The sequence below is a fragment of the Pleurodeles waltl genome, chromosome 6 (genome assembly GCF_031143425.1).
Source record: "Pleurodeles waltl isolate 20211129_DDA chromosome 6, aPleWal1.hap1.20221129, whole genome shotgun sequence".
Lineage (NCBI taxonomy): Eukaryota > Metazoa > Chordata > Amphibia > Caudata > Salamandridae > Pleurodeles > Pleurodeles waltl.
In genome coordinates, this window is record NC_090445.1 from 1646094716 (window position 1) to 1646107867 (window position 13152).

Sequence of the window (13152 nt, forward strand, 5' to 3'; positions counted from 1 at the left end):
CTTTCAAGGTTTCTTCACTCTTTTCATTCTTTCTTTTTGCCTTCTTTCAAACTTTTTAGTTTCTTTCCTTTTTTTATTCCTTCTTTCTTTTCTTTTCTTGTTTGTCTTCTTTCCCTTTCATTCCTTTTTTGCATCTTTATTTCTTGCCTTTACAGTTTTTACTTCTATATTTTTTGCCTTCTTTCCTTCTCTTTCTCTGTTACCCTTGCTCCTTATTTCTATCCTTCTTTCTTTCTTTTTTTGCTCTTCGCCTTTTCTTCTTTCTTTCTTGTCTTTGTTATTTCATTTTTCCTTCTTTCCTTGTTTCTTTCTTTTCTTCTTTCTTCGTATTGCCTTTTTTCTTCCAAAGTTTAATTGTTTATCTTTTTACTTCTTTTTTTTTTTTTTTTTTTTTTCATAACTTCTCTCTTTCCTTTTACATTACTTCATTCTTTCTTTCTTACGTCCCTGTAACCTTTGTTTTTTTTAGTTAATTTCTATGTTTTCTTTAATTCGATTTCCTAACTACAATTTCCCAGTAACCTTTGGTTTTTTTCAGTGACTATGTATATATGTATATATAAATATAGCTATGCACATCACAGTATCCAAACAGATTAACGTTGATATGCTCGGTCACAGTGTAGGTTGCAAAATGTATTTATTCAAAGTTTCTCCCGAATGCATTTCAGCCTAGTTGGGCATTGATCATGGGTATCCATGTGGGGGGCCTATCGCCATGCTACCCGTGATCAAGGCCCGGCTGGGCTGAAACGAGTATCTATGTTAATCCATTTGGATACTGTGCTGTACGCATTTGACGGGAGGCCAGACCCTGCAAGGACTGCCGTGTTGAGCTCCAGAGCACCAGCATTTTTTGGTCTTGTGCGGTACACATATATATATATATATATATATATATATATATATATATATATATATGTATATATATGTGTATATATATGTGTGTGTGTATATATATATATATATATATATATATATATGTATCTCTCAAAAAAACAACTGCATCGCTGTATCCTTCGCTGGCAGTGCGGCAGACAGAGACGGGATCGCGACCCCCACAATATCAATCTAAAACCATTAATCCGGCCGGGCGAAGCGTCGGAACACGCCACAGCCGTAAATAATGAGTCTCCGTTTTAATGGACAAAGCAACCCAACGTGTTTCTGAAACAAAGTTTCCTTGTTCATGGGTAATTGACAATTTGACTATTTCAAGACTCAATCAGCCATAATATCTGGATTGTGAACGGATACCTAGAGGGCTAAGGATATTTGTGGTTCCAACTTATATGAATCCTGATCCAGAGATGTTAAATGAATGGGCAGCTAATAATCATAGATGCAGTGTAAATATGCTCACAATTCTGATTAAATATGCCTAGAAGGAGCGAGAATTCCTGCTTAATGAGATAATAAAGGAGAGATGCAATTAAGAGATCTTTGTTCTAAAGAAGAATTTGATAAGGAAATGATGAAGATAGATAATAGACTTGACAAAGTTGAGGAAGATGTGAAGATGAAAAAACAACAGAAATTTCAAAGAGATCAGATGGATTTTGAAAGAAGACAAATATTGACTTTTTCCAAAAAGTACGATACAATAAGGGTCCTCCAACCAAAAGTAAAAGAAAACATGTGAACAAGCTTGATTTCTAATCACGGATTGGATAATTTAAGTATAACAACTACCAATGAAGCCAACTCGGATAATCAAAAAGGGCAGGAGACTGCCAACAGTGAGAGTGATGTTTCCATTCTGTCAATATCTGGAGGAGTAAAAACCCACATTTTAAAAGAATTCGACCTTCTAGCCTAGGGCAGGCTGGCAGGTTAATCAGAAAAAGGCAATCATGGAGGTCACGGAGGAAGAAATACATTCAGAATAAACGCAAAGAAAAAAGAAAATGCAAAAAGCCCCATGGGAGTTTCAACAAGGGGCCAACTGACATCAAAATGAAAGAAGAACTAACTGTGGTTAACCTTTAGGACATTGAGCTTAATGACTCAGAAGTTCAGGTACTTTCTTTGGGACTATCTTTTTGCCCGATGGCCCCTTTAAATTATACCCAAAGTAGAATTGACTTTTTCAATTTTCTAAGAAAGTTGAAATTATTGAAATGGTTTGTTACAAAACCCAAAGTGTTGGGGAGGAGCAATGAAACAATACCATCAAATTTATTGATCAATGACATAGAAATTTTACATACACTTTGTGAATTAGATAGTGAAGTGGTTTCTGAACCTGATCCTTTTCTCAATTTAACTGATATTGATATTAATATAGAATTGAGCTGCCCGAGGGGGTTCGAGCCAAAATCTACGTTTTTTCCCCCAGTAGTCAATGATGCTGTAAATGTGTTTGAAAAGGGTGTCATTAAAGAAATGAAGAAATTGAGGCACAAACGTACTATGACTTGGAATAATTTGAAGTATAGGCATAGGGAGGCTATACAATCTTTACAGAATAACAGAAATATTGTAATTAAAAAGTCTGATAAAGGTGGAAATGTGGTGATTTTACCCATTAAAAGGTATTTAAATGAAGGCTTGAGACAATTAAAATGATGCTACCAGCTATGAAATTTCTGATTTAAAAACTTTGAAAGACGCAAATCACAAATATTGGCTAAAATTGGAAGAATGGAAAGATAGATCTCTTTTGGAATGGGATGAATATCAATTTTTAAAAACCGAATTTCCTAAAATACCAGCTTTGTATTTCCTCCCTAAACTACATAAACATTCCACAAATCCCCCTGGACGACCAATTGTTTCATCCAATGATAGTCTCTTAGAGAATACCTCAAAATATGTAGATTATTTTTTACAACCTTTTGTTGAAGCCCTTCCCTCACACACTAGGGATACCTATGACTTCTTACAATTGATTAATGACATTCCATGGGAGAATGATTTCCTTTTCATGTGCCTTGATGTTAACAGCCTGTATACATGTATACCCTATGATTTAGGCATTCAGGCTTTTAGACATTTTCTAAGAGCCAGGTCTCTATCCTATCGTTTTCACACTGAGATGATCTAAGATATGATTTCAGTATGTCATGAATAATTTCTTCATTTTCAACAAGGTCTTTTATAGACAGATACAGGGGACTACTATAGGCACTTGTTTCACCCCCAGCTATGCAGGTTTGTACCTGGGCTGGTGGGAGGAACAGGTGGTCAAAAAGATCAATCTCTTCGAGACACATGTGGTCCTCTGGGTCAGATACATTAATGACATCTTTTGTATCCGGCATGGTGAAGCAGATTTGGCCTACAATTTAAACATGAATTCTCTCAACCTAAAGCTTTCAAGTCGCATTGAGGCTAAATCTATTGAATTTTTGGATGTACAAATTAGTACAGAAAATGGTAGGTTTATTAGTACTTTACACAGAAAAGAAACAGCAGGTAACAGTTTGTTACATGCTAGTAGCAGTCACCCTATCAATTTGATAGAAAGTATTCCATATGGTGAACTACTGAGTGCTCAACATAATTGCAGTTCAAATGCTGCTTTTTCAACAGAAGTCGAGATAATGATGAAAAGATTTCTCCAAAGAGGATACAGTCAATCTGTGATTGATAAAGCTGTACTCAAGGCATCTCAAGTCAATAGGCAAGACTTATTGATTAAAAAGAATGAAATTCAGCAGGAGAGGCAACCTAATAGGTTTGTTACGACATACAATAGTAGTGCTTATGAGCTCAGAAACATTAAAAAAGATTCTGGCCAGTTTTAAAAACTGATGAGACATTTGCTAAAAATCTTGATGATTATCCACACTTTACGTTCAGGAGAAGTACTTCTTTGAAAGATTCTCTGAGTTGGTGTCTCATACCACAAGGGCAGGTAAGTTATCCAGTTCACGGGTTTTACATTTGTGGTAAGTGTAAAGCCTGTAAACACAGTGAAAATATCAAAATAGTATACATTCCTACAAGTTCAAAATCTTTTGTTATTATAAAACATGTTTCATGTACTTCAGATTATTGTGTTTACATACTAATCTGCCCTTGTAAGAAATACTACATTGGTAGTACAATTCATACAGCTAAAAGAAGTGTATTGGAGCATATGAGGGCGATCAGCCATAACGATAAAACGTATCCGTTGCTAGACATTTTAAGAAATGTCATGATCAAAAGATCGATTTGGTAAAATTTGCGGTTCTGGATAGGATCTCAGTTAGAGAAAGAGGAGGAATTAGAGTATTAGAATTGAGAAGAGTGAAATCAAGACTCATTATCGGCCCTAACATATTACACCCTATTGGTCTTAATATGGATGAGGAATTAGCAATTCATATAGGTGATTAGGAACCTTGAGTCAATTTGAGTGTCAGCTTTTGCCATTTCCAACATAATAGTGATCTGTCTATGTATTGATTTTTAAAGTGCAGTTTTTCAAGAATGTTTTTTAATTTTCTGTATATGCTTCATTTTGACAGGTGGTCACGTTTTGGGTGTAGACATAGATGGACTTAGAAGAAGTATCAGAATTTCTAAAACTGAAATCAAAAAGAGCTATTGTATTCTTTTAAATGGCTGATTGAGTCTTGCTGGTTAGATGTGTAATGACCATAATATCAATAATAGTAGGGATAGTTTGCAATGTGAATTATATTTTTGCCCACTTGGGCTGTATGTGTTATGATCAAAATATTGACATAAATTTGAACTACCCGTAACAATCGTTTAAAGATGGCCAACACAGTTTATGGTAAATCCGATTATTAAGATTAGATGGTTAAATGAAATAATATGGAACAGCCCGTTTTGGGCGTTAAAGTTGAATCTTTAATAATGATGAATTACAACTGTATTTTGTATTTTTTATGCTTCACTCCATCACGTAATTGTAAGATTGTATAGTGATCGGGAGAAATTAGCCGTTCAAAAATGGCCGATATGGTTTTGTGAAATCTTATGTGCTTTGACTTATAGTCCGTCTTTAATATTATTGGATTTTGTTGTGCACTGAGTATTTAAAAATGAAATCGTCAAATGGGCAATTACCCGTGAACAAGGAAATTTTGTTTCCGAAACGCGTTGGGTTGCTTTGTCCATTAAATCTTCACTTCAATTATTTCTTTGTGATGGAGACTCATTATTTACATCTGTGGCATGTTACGACGCTTCGCCCAGCTGGATTAATGGTTTTGGATTGATATATATATATATATATATATATATATATATACACACACAGGCACTCAAGATTGGTTGCTTTTGAATTGTTTTATATATTATGTATTGTAACCATATGTCATTTTAGTTGGGAGTTTCCAGGGGTTGAACTTTTTTTATGAAGTAGTTTACATTTTGACTGTGTTATGTAATGCTTTACACCACACTTTTGTTATTTCTAATAAATGTATATGGCAATTGTTACTATTGCTAAATTTAGTGTCTCTAAATTGACATGGCTTGCATATCAATGTGTATTACAGGAGAAAGACTTATGCCTCTGAGCTGTGCTGCTCACCACGACCGTTGAACCTTGTATTGTCCAGCATGTTTATGGTCTTACAAAAAATAAACAGACACCGAATAGTATACCATAACAAAAAAAGAAAAGCCCATTTTACAAAAAATAGACTTTTGATTCAAAGTCACGTTTTTCTTGAGTTAAATGTTTAAATTCATTTGAACTCTTCTGCAACAGAAGCAAGGGGTATAGCAATTCCAGTAACTGGAAACTAGCTACCTGGCATACTGACATATAAACAATTTGCAAGATATAATTAAAACGACCAGATCGTCATAAGCCACCAACTAATTAGAATTATAATTAAGTTAGAATATTCTTTTTAAAATTAATGCATACATACATTATTGCATCCTTATTAAATTTTAATTTAAAGTGGCCTCTGTTTCACATATTTATATTATAGCCTTGAAAGAACAGGCATTTAAGATTAATTTACAAGTGTTAACTCAGTTATTTACTCTTCTTTACTCTTCAAAGAGACTTTTTTAAATAACCTACTAACTAGTAAAGTCACACAAATACAAATAATGACTTGCCAATATGAAACGATGTATATATTTCTTTAAAATATTTTCTCTGATTATTTGCTAATATCACACCTAAAACACAAATTCATATTATCACACATCGTCACAGTTTGGGACAAAGAGCATTAATGACTCTTATCATGTAAGCTCAAACAAGGACATGGGATGTGGGAAGTTGCAAGGTTTTATTTCACACTTCACTAAGGTCAATAAAAGCCCTTACAGCTTTATGTAGCTTGCACGTTTTTAGCTTGGTGATATCTAGATCACAACTGGGACTCTAACATATATCTTTATTGAGCACTAACAAAATGGTTTTACAGAAGACACACATTGCAAAAATGAGACCAGTAACTTTGTAAACTATTCAAATCTGAAGTTACATCGAATAAGGCCAAACCGCATTCCTGACTCCACACCACATTCATAAACTTCACCAAAAAACATTTGGTGAAATTCCCTGGTGGGTAACTAGATGTAAAGGGGGAGTTACCAGTGGAGTCGGGTGGTGAAAAAACAATTTCCCTCAACCACCCCCCCTGAATTTGCCACCTAGCTTCCGAAAGAATACAAAAGAGACTTTTGCCTCTTGAGAATCACTTACCACAACAATTTAGGAGTCAGTAACTTATCAATGGTTTGTGATCGGCTGATTGAAATTTCAGCCACAAAACGTTGATGCATAGCTAAAAGATTTGCAATTTAGAAAGGATACCCTCAATATGCCCCTTTCGAATTGCAGGTTGATAATCATTTCTTGAGAGATTCAGATTTTTTTAGTTTTTTACAAAGCGCAAAATGGGTTTTGTACTTTGTGGCGGCATACCCGGGTTTTACCTATCAAAGAGTTTGTGGCTGCTAATGGTGTGAGCCACCCCCCTCCATTCTACCATCTCTGTGAGACATTTCCCTATTGTGATGCTGTTGGGTACTATTGGATTCTAGGGTAAAAAATATTCTAGTAGCATACTTTTTTCTGATCTTTGCTGGTCTTGTTCTGGGTATTTTTCCATGAAGGCTTTGATTGTGCTCATTGAGACCCACTCGACTAAGAAGGATAGTAAGTAACAATGTCCAACCCTCAAAGGGGGGCCATCTGGGGACAACAAACTGACCCCTTTGGTCAGTGACTTTATTTACACCTAATTCAAGACTCAAGTGTGAATCATAATCAATATTGTCATGGGTCAATGGTTCAATTGGTTGGTTTTAGCACCCTCTCAGGTGGAGAAAGAATAGTTTGTGTGACCATTCCCTGTGAAGGTTTATCACCCTAGTAAAAATAGTTACTGGCCTCAAAGACCAAAAATGACGGTAGGTAATGGGAACCATGAAACCTGAGAAGTTCGAGCAAGCCACTGATCAACAACTAGGATCAAGGGAAGCAACAAATAAATATTACATGAAGAGGATCTCACTCATGCAGAGACAATGGGATTCCAGAACTCCAAGGGAGAACAATATGCGATCTAATGCTTGCTCACAAACTGTGCTGACTCATGTCTTCTGTATGTTACTTCTGATATAAGAACCAGATTTTGGAAAACAACTATAACATTGAGAACACATGAACAGTATGGTTTGGAACACTGAATGGTACATAGAAAAAGCTGCAATAATGTAACACTATAATTACTATGCACATGTTCCAGAAGCCTCATGTTACTGGATTAACAGATACCACTGGAACCTCTCTGGAAATGGGACCCTAGACACTCAAGTGTACCCACTTATCGGTGCCTCCTCAGAGTGTCAAAGACTGACAGCCAATAGAAGCGCAATGTTTGTAACAGGGAGGTCAATGTACAGTCATTGGAAGGCAATATCGAAGACAGTGGCAGTGAATCAAAATTCCACAGTCATTGAAACTTTGGACCCTTAACAATGGCAGTGAACCAGAACTACTCCATCACTGAAAGTGAGTTATCCATAATATGGCAATGGGCCAGAAATATGCTGTCCTTGAAAGTTACAGAGTAAAGCAATTAGCCAGAGCTACGCTGCCATGCTAAGTGATTTAGCAGATTATAGCCTGAGCAAGAACTACTCCATCATTGAAAGTGAACAAACCATATTATGGATATGTGCCAGATCTATGCTGTCATTCTAAGTGTTTTATCAGATTTTGGCCGTGAGCCCGAACTACTCCGTCATTGAAAATGAGTTATTCAGACTATGGCACTGAGCCAGATCTACACTGTCATTGTAAGTGATTTATCAGACCACAACAGTGAACCAGAATTAGTCTGTCATCGAAAGGGAGCTACTATGACACTACCAGTGAGTCAGACCAACACTGTCATTGTAAATGAGGTTTTTAGACTATTGCAATGGGACAGAACTATGCAGTCATTGCCCGTGAGGACCTTATACTATGCAGTAAGCTGGACCTACACTGTCATTGAAAGTGAGCTATCATGACTTTGGCATTGAATTTTATCTAGAATGTCATTGAAAGTGAGCTATCCAGGCTATGACAGTGAATGCAAAATGCACTGCCATTGATAATGACTCATCCAAACAATGGCACTGAACAAGATCTACGCAGTCATTGTAAGTGAGGTCCTTAGATTATTGCAATGAGCCAGAATTATGTAGACACTGAATGTGATGACCTCAGACTATATTAGTGAGTCAGGATTAAAAGTCAGTCAACAATACTTTGGTAGTGAGAGATATCCACTGTGTCAATGAATGTGAGCTATTCAGACTATGGACATGGAGTCTGAACTACTCTGTGACTGAAAGTGAGGTACAGAGACTAAGGCAGTGAGCCAGATCTAGAAGAACTTAACCCTGAAAGAAACACCTTAAGTGCATTGGCTTCTTATGAATTGCTTATACCTGCACCAATAGTAAATGTCACATACTCAGGACAATGATTATGATGAGAATACAATAAAATGACATCCAGAATAAATTTGATTAAGAAAACTCAAAACAGTCAACTATGTTATAATAACTGATTACATTCATTATCAATATAATGCTATAATCGAACAATGCCATATGATCATAAAAGTTGATTTGAAAAGGACAAGGAAATCAGCAATTTTTTTTTAGTACTACTAAATTAATTTGATAAAGGAGCAAAACGGTAATTGGAAAGAACAATGGGTGAACACAAGAAGCTGAATAATGAAAAAAGGTATTTCTCATTAGTATGACTATTGAGAAGGAGGAATCATATTGGAACGGCTGAGTGATGTAGAGATGACTAATATGAGAAAAATGGCTATGACTGGCTAACCTAAAAGTGTTGAAAGAAAACTTTAAAATGGTAAAAGAGAGTGGCGAAAGGTAAAAACAATAAAATAGGAGAAAGCACCTATTAAAAATAAATGAACAACCTTCAAAATGGCGGGGATAGACATGGCATACTAGTGGTATTATAATGGGGACAAAGACTCATAGAAAGAGAAATGAGACGGAAGCATACAGGGTGATATGTCAATGTTAAAGGTAATAAAAGACATAACAATCAAAAAATAGTTATGACACCTGGCAGAGTGCCGGACATGAAATGCATTCAGTCGGTATGAATATGTTTCACTGGTAACATGTAACTTTATATTTATAACAAATAAGGACAGAACATGGATGCCATGGACTGATGGTCAAAGAGTATGTTGGTTTGACAGATAATTGTGTTCACTATTTAGCTAACAAATACCAGGGAGTACGTTATAGAGGTTACACAATCCAGGAAATAAGTTTTGAACATCACAACTTTTACATTTAAACAAAATATCAGATACATTTTGTGCAAATATTGATTCTAAAAATTGTTCCAGGAATTTAACTTAAGGACCAGCAACCTATAAAGGGAATTAATGATCCACAAAAGCACTGGTGATGAATAAATTACAATTGAGATGTGTCCCGAAAGTAATGTAAAAACCCTTCAGTGAAATAAGAATGCAATTATCAAGGACGTAAATGCCTGAGTGAAATTTTACATTTTTCCATTAATTTTTAACCATACAGGGCCAAAATATCTTGTGCATGTGGGTATATAGTCACTGAAAAAAAACAAAGTTTATATTAATGTTATAATTAGGTGTGATAAAAAAATCTGTTTTTGTTTAAAAAATAAAAAGCCTTAGAATTCGAATGAAAAAAACAAAAGTTAAGGTGACGTCATAGTTCGTTGAATATTTCAGTGAGAACATTAAAAAAAAAAATTTAAACCTGAAATTTACAAGTTACAGTTAGCAGAGATAATCATAACTTGTGCCCCCTGATGCACTGCTTATGGCTAGGCCTGGCAGAACATACAGACTTTTAATCCACGGAACTCCACTGAGTTACAAAAAAAACTCAGCAGGATTCCACGGAAATCCTCGAACCATTCTGTATTTCGGTCCCAAGCTATCCAAAGTGAATTCTTCTGCAAGCAATGTCTGTGCCACATTTTTCTTCCCAAGTGAAGTTATCTTCCATACCACATTACGGATTGACAGTTCCAATAGTTTTCCTCCCATAAATCATTGTCACTTTGAAGTTCTTCTTCTCATTGATTGATGGGATCAAAACTTTTTTGAACCGTCAATCCATAGCACATAATCTTTTATTTATACCTGACACAACATACCATTCCATAGCTAAACGTCTAGCTGTCCAACCCCTTACAACTCTCCTCCCTGTGGACTTATTTCTTTCCCCACTGCCAAGTTAAGGTATTTAATAATCTCTGTTGGAGGCATGTGTGTAATGTTTGACTAAGGGCCTGCACATGATTTAGATGTTTGTGGACGGGATACTCTGTGGCAAATAAAAGATCTTGTTGCCGCATTATAGTTCATCATATTCTTCTATGCACTGACTACTGTAATACAATCGGGCAGATGGGATATCCATTATCCGCCAAGGGTGTCCCATCTTACAGACTATCATTTTAAGCCTATAACCTAAGTTTGGACCCCAGGTTGTAGAAAGGAGGAGGGAGTAGTAGAAGAGCAGGGCCATTAGGATTATAAGTTCACATGCGATGTTGCAGCTAGGTTTCCCCCAAAAAATGCTGGACAGTAACCACCAGAGCTACCAGCATGGCTGTATTATGTTGCATAGTTAAGTATTAACTGTGCAGCATACATATTTATATATGCCTCACTCATTAATGGCAGGTAATCCACACCACATGGGTGTTCTGTTTCACAGTGAAATTACATCCTTTCAAAATATCACATTTTCTTTTCTTTTGATTATGTTGGTGTTTTGGCTCAATTATTCGTTGTAGTCAGTGTTATGAGTGATTACTTGGCTATGATATGATGCATGGGTGGGGAAATCTTGGCCTAGCTTGTATGTGACTGAGAAGTACCACTACCAATATCAATCATCACATCTAAATAAAATTCCAATGGCCCTACGCAAACAGCAATTTTCTGTAACTGTATGGTGCCGCTATAGACAGTATAAATCTGTTGAAGCTGGGCATCATAATTTGAGTATTTGTATTTTGTACATCTCTTACTTTCATGTTATAGCTACTCCTGTTGATGGCACCAGGCACCAACCACCACAGGCTCACCCAACATCATGGCAGGAGATAGCTGCCCAGCAGTGGCTGCAAATGTTGGAGGCAGTGGCTGCCCAATATCACTAGCTGGTGACCCTAGAGCAGGAGGAGCAGGAGCTACAGGCCAGGTAAAAGCACTGCAACAAGGTACATCAGGCCACCAGCCAGGCTCACCTCCCAATTGGATATTTTGCCACTGCTGCCTGCAGCCGAGGTCCTCCACTGCCACCCATACTACCACCACCCTCCCCTCCATGGACCCACCAACACACCACCTCCTCCACCACATCCTACAACTGCTATCTACCCCGACTCACAAGATGACATGACTCCGCCAAAGAGAGCAGGACTTGGCTCATGAACTGGATGCCCTCAAGGCCCTTTATTATTGATCTTTTGTTTTGGTGGGAGGGCATGTTGTGGGTGTAGAGGCTAGGGGGGCAAAGTTGGGGAAAGGATCTGGGCTTTTCCGGACTTTGTTCCTTTCTTATGTATTTGGATTGTATTGGACTAACTTTCTGGGACATTTTGACTTTGGGACAGAGTGAGCCTACTGTGGGTAGACAGGGTGAGTTATTAAAATAGATGGGTTTTCCTTTTTTCTCTGTCATCCTTCATTATTGGTCCTTCCATTGGTAGTTGGTTTAGTATATTTTTTATTCCATTGTTGGGTGTTTTGTTGTGTTAAGAGACTTCAACACAGAGCTCGCCCTGATAATTTATCAAATTGTCACATTTATATACATCAACCTTTCCCCCTAAACAATCCCTACCTGAAGTCCCTTGTCATGTTCTTCACTAGGTTACTTACCTCTTCATATTATCCAGTTAGACCCAGCTACCAGAGCGGCACTATCTGATGCTAGAAACTTGGTTAATTCAGATCTGTTTCACTTGATGATGTTTTGCAGCACCCATCCACAAATCAATTAAACACTATAGCAGTGGTTAGTGTAGTAACTGCCCTTGTTCTACCTCCTGTTAACTATTTGCCCAGTAGGGGTCTGTCAACATAGACAACATTATAATTTATCTCTCCTTCCAAAGAACAACTTAACTACTAAATTAATAAGTTCTTTTAGTTATTTTTTACCTGAATTGATGAGGGGTTGCTACTTCTCGGAATCTTCCCAAACCATAGTGCAGGGTGTCCGAAAATGGCTGTCTTCATTATTATTGGTGGTGGTATTAGTGTTCTCTTCTTGTGCTACCAAGACATCACAAAGCAAGATCCCTCCCTTCTCTATTCTAATAAGGTAAACTCAAACTATTGGATTCATCAGAAATATCATTTATTCATCAGTGCAAGCAGACACATAGATAGTGTCTGATTTCTGAAAGACTGAGACCAGACTACATGACAAAAAAACTCTTGGTCTACTGTGCACTATCATGGGACACTAGAACAGAGTCAGACATTGTTCTGACTGTTCTGCACTGTGATGATGGGTTATGTTATCTCTTTCATGCCCGGGTAGGTAAGTAGTACTGGTCTGGGCTATTGTATTGTTTAGGTAAGAAGCCCTGCTATGAAATAGTGTAACTTTCACTACATCCCCCTAACCAAGTGTGTAATCCATTTATGGTGTAAAGAGAAGAGGGTT

The 13152-nt window shown here is 36.8% G+C and overlaps 1 protein-coding gene across 1 annotated transcript in view; it reads left to right on the forward strand.

Annotated features, from left to right (window-relative positions):
* The first annotated feature begins 1426 nt into the window (after positions 1 to 1426).
* The window catches only part of DBH (dopamine beta-hydroxylase), a 434022-nt gene continuing 422296 nt past the window's right edge, over positions 1427 to 13152 (forward strand). Inside the window, exons 1-2 of the mRNA XM_069242302.1 lie at positions 1427 to 1624; positions 3805 to 3859. Coding sequence (XP_069098403.1) covers positions 1427 to 1624; positions 3805 to 3859 — 253 coding nt within the window. The remainder of the gene's footprint in view (positions 1625 to 3804; positions 3860 to 13152) is intronic.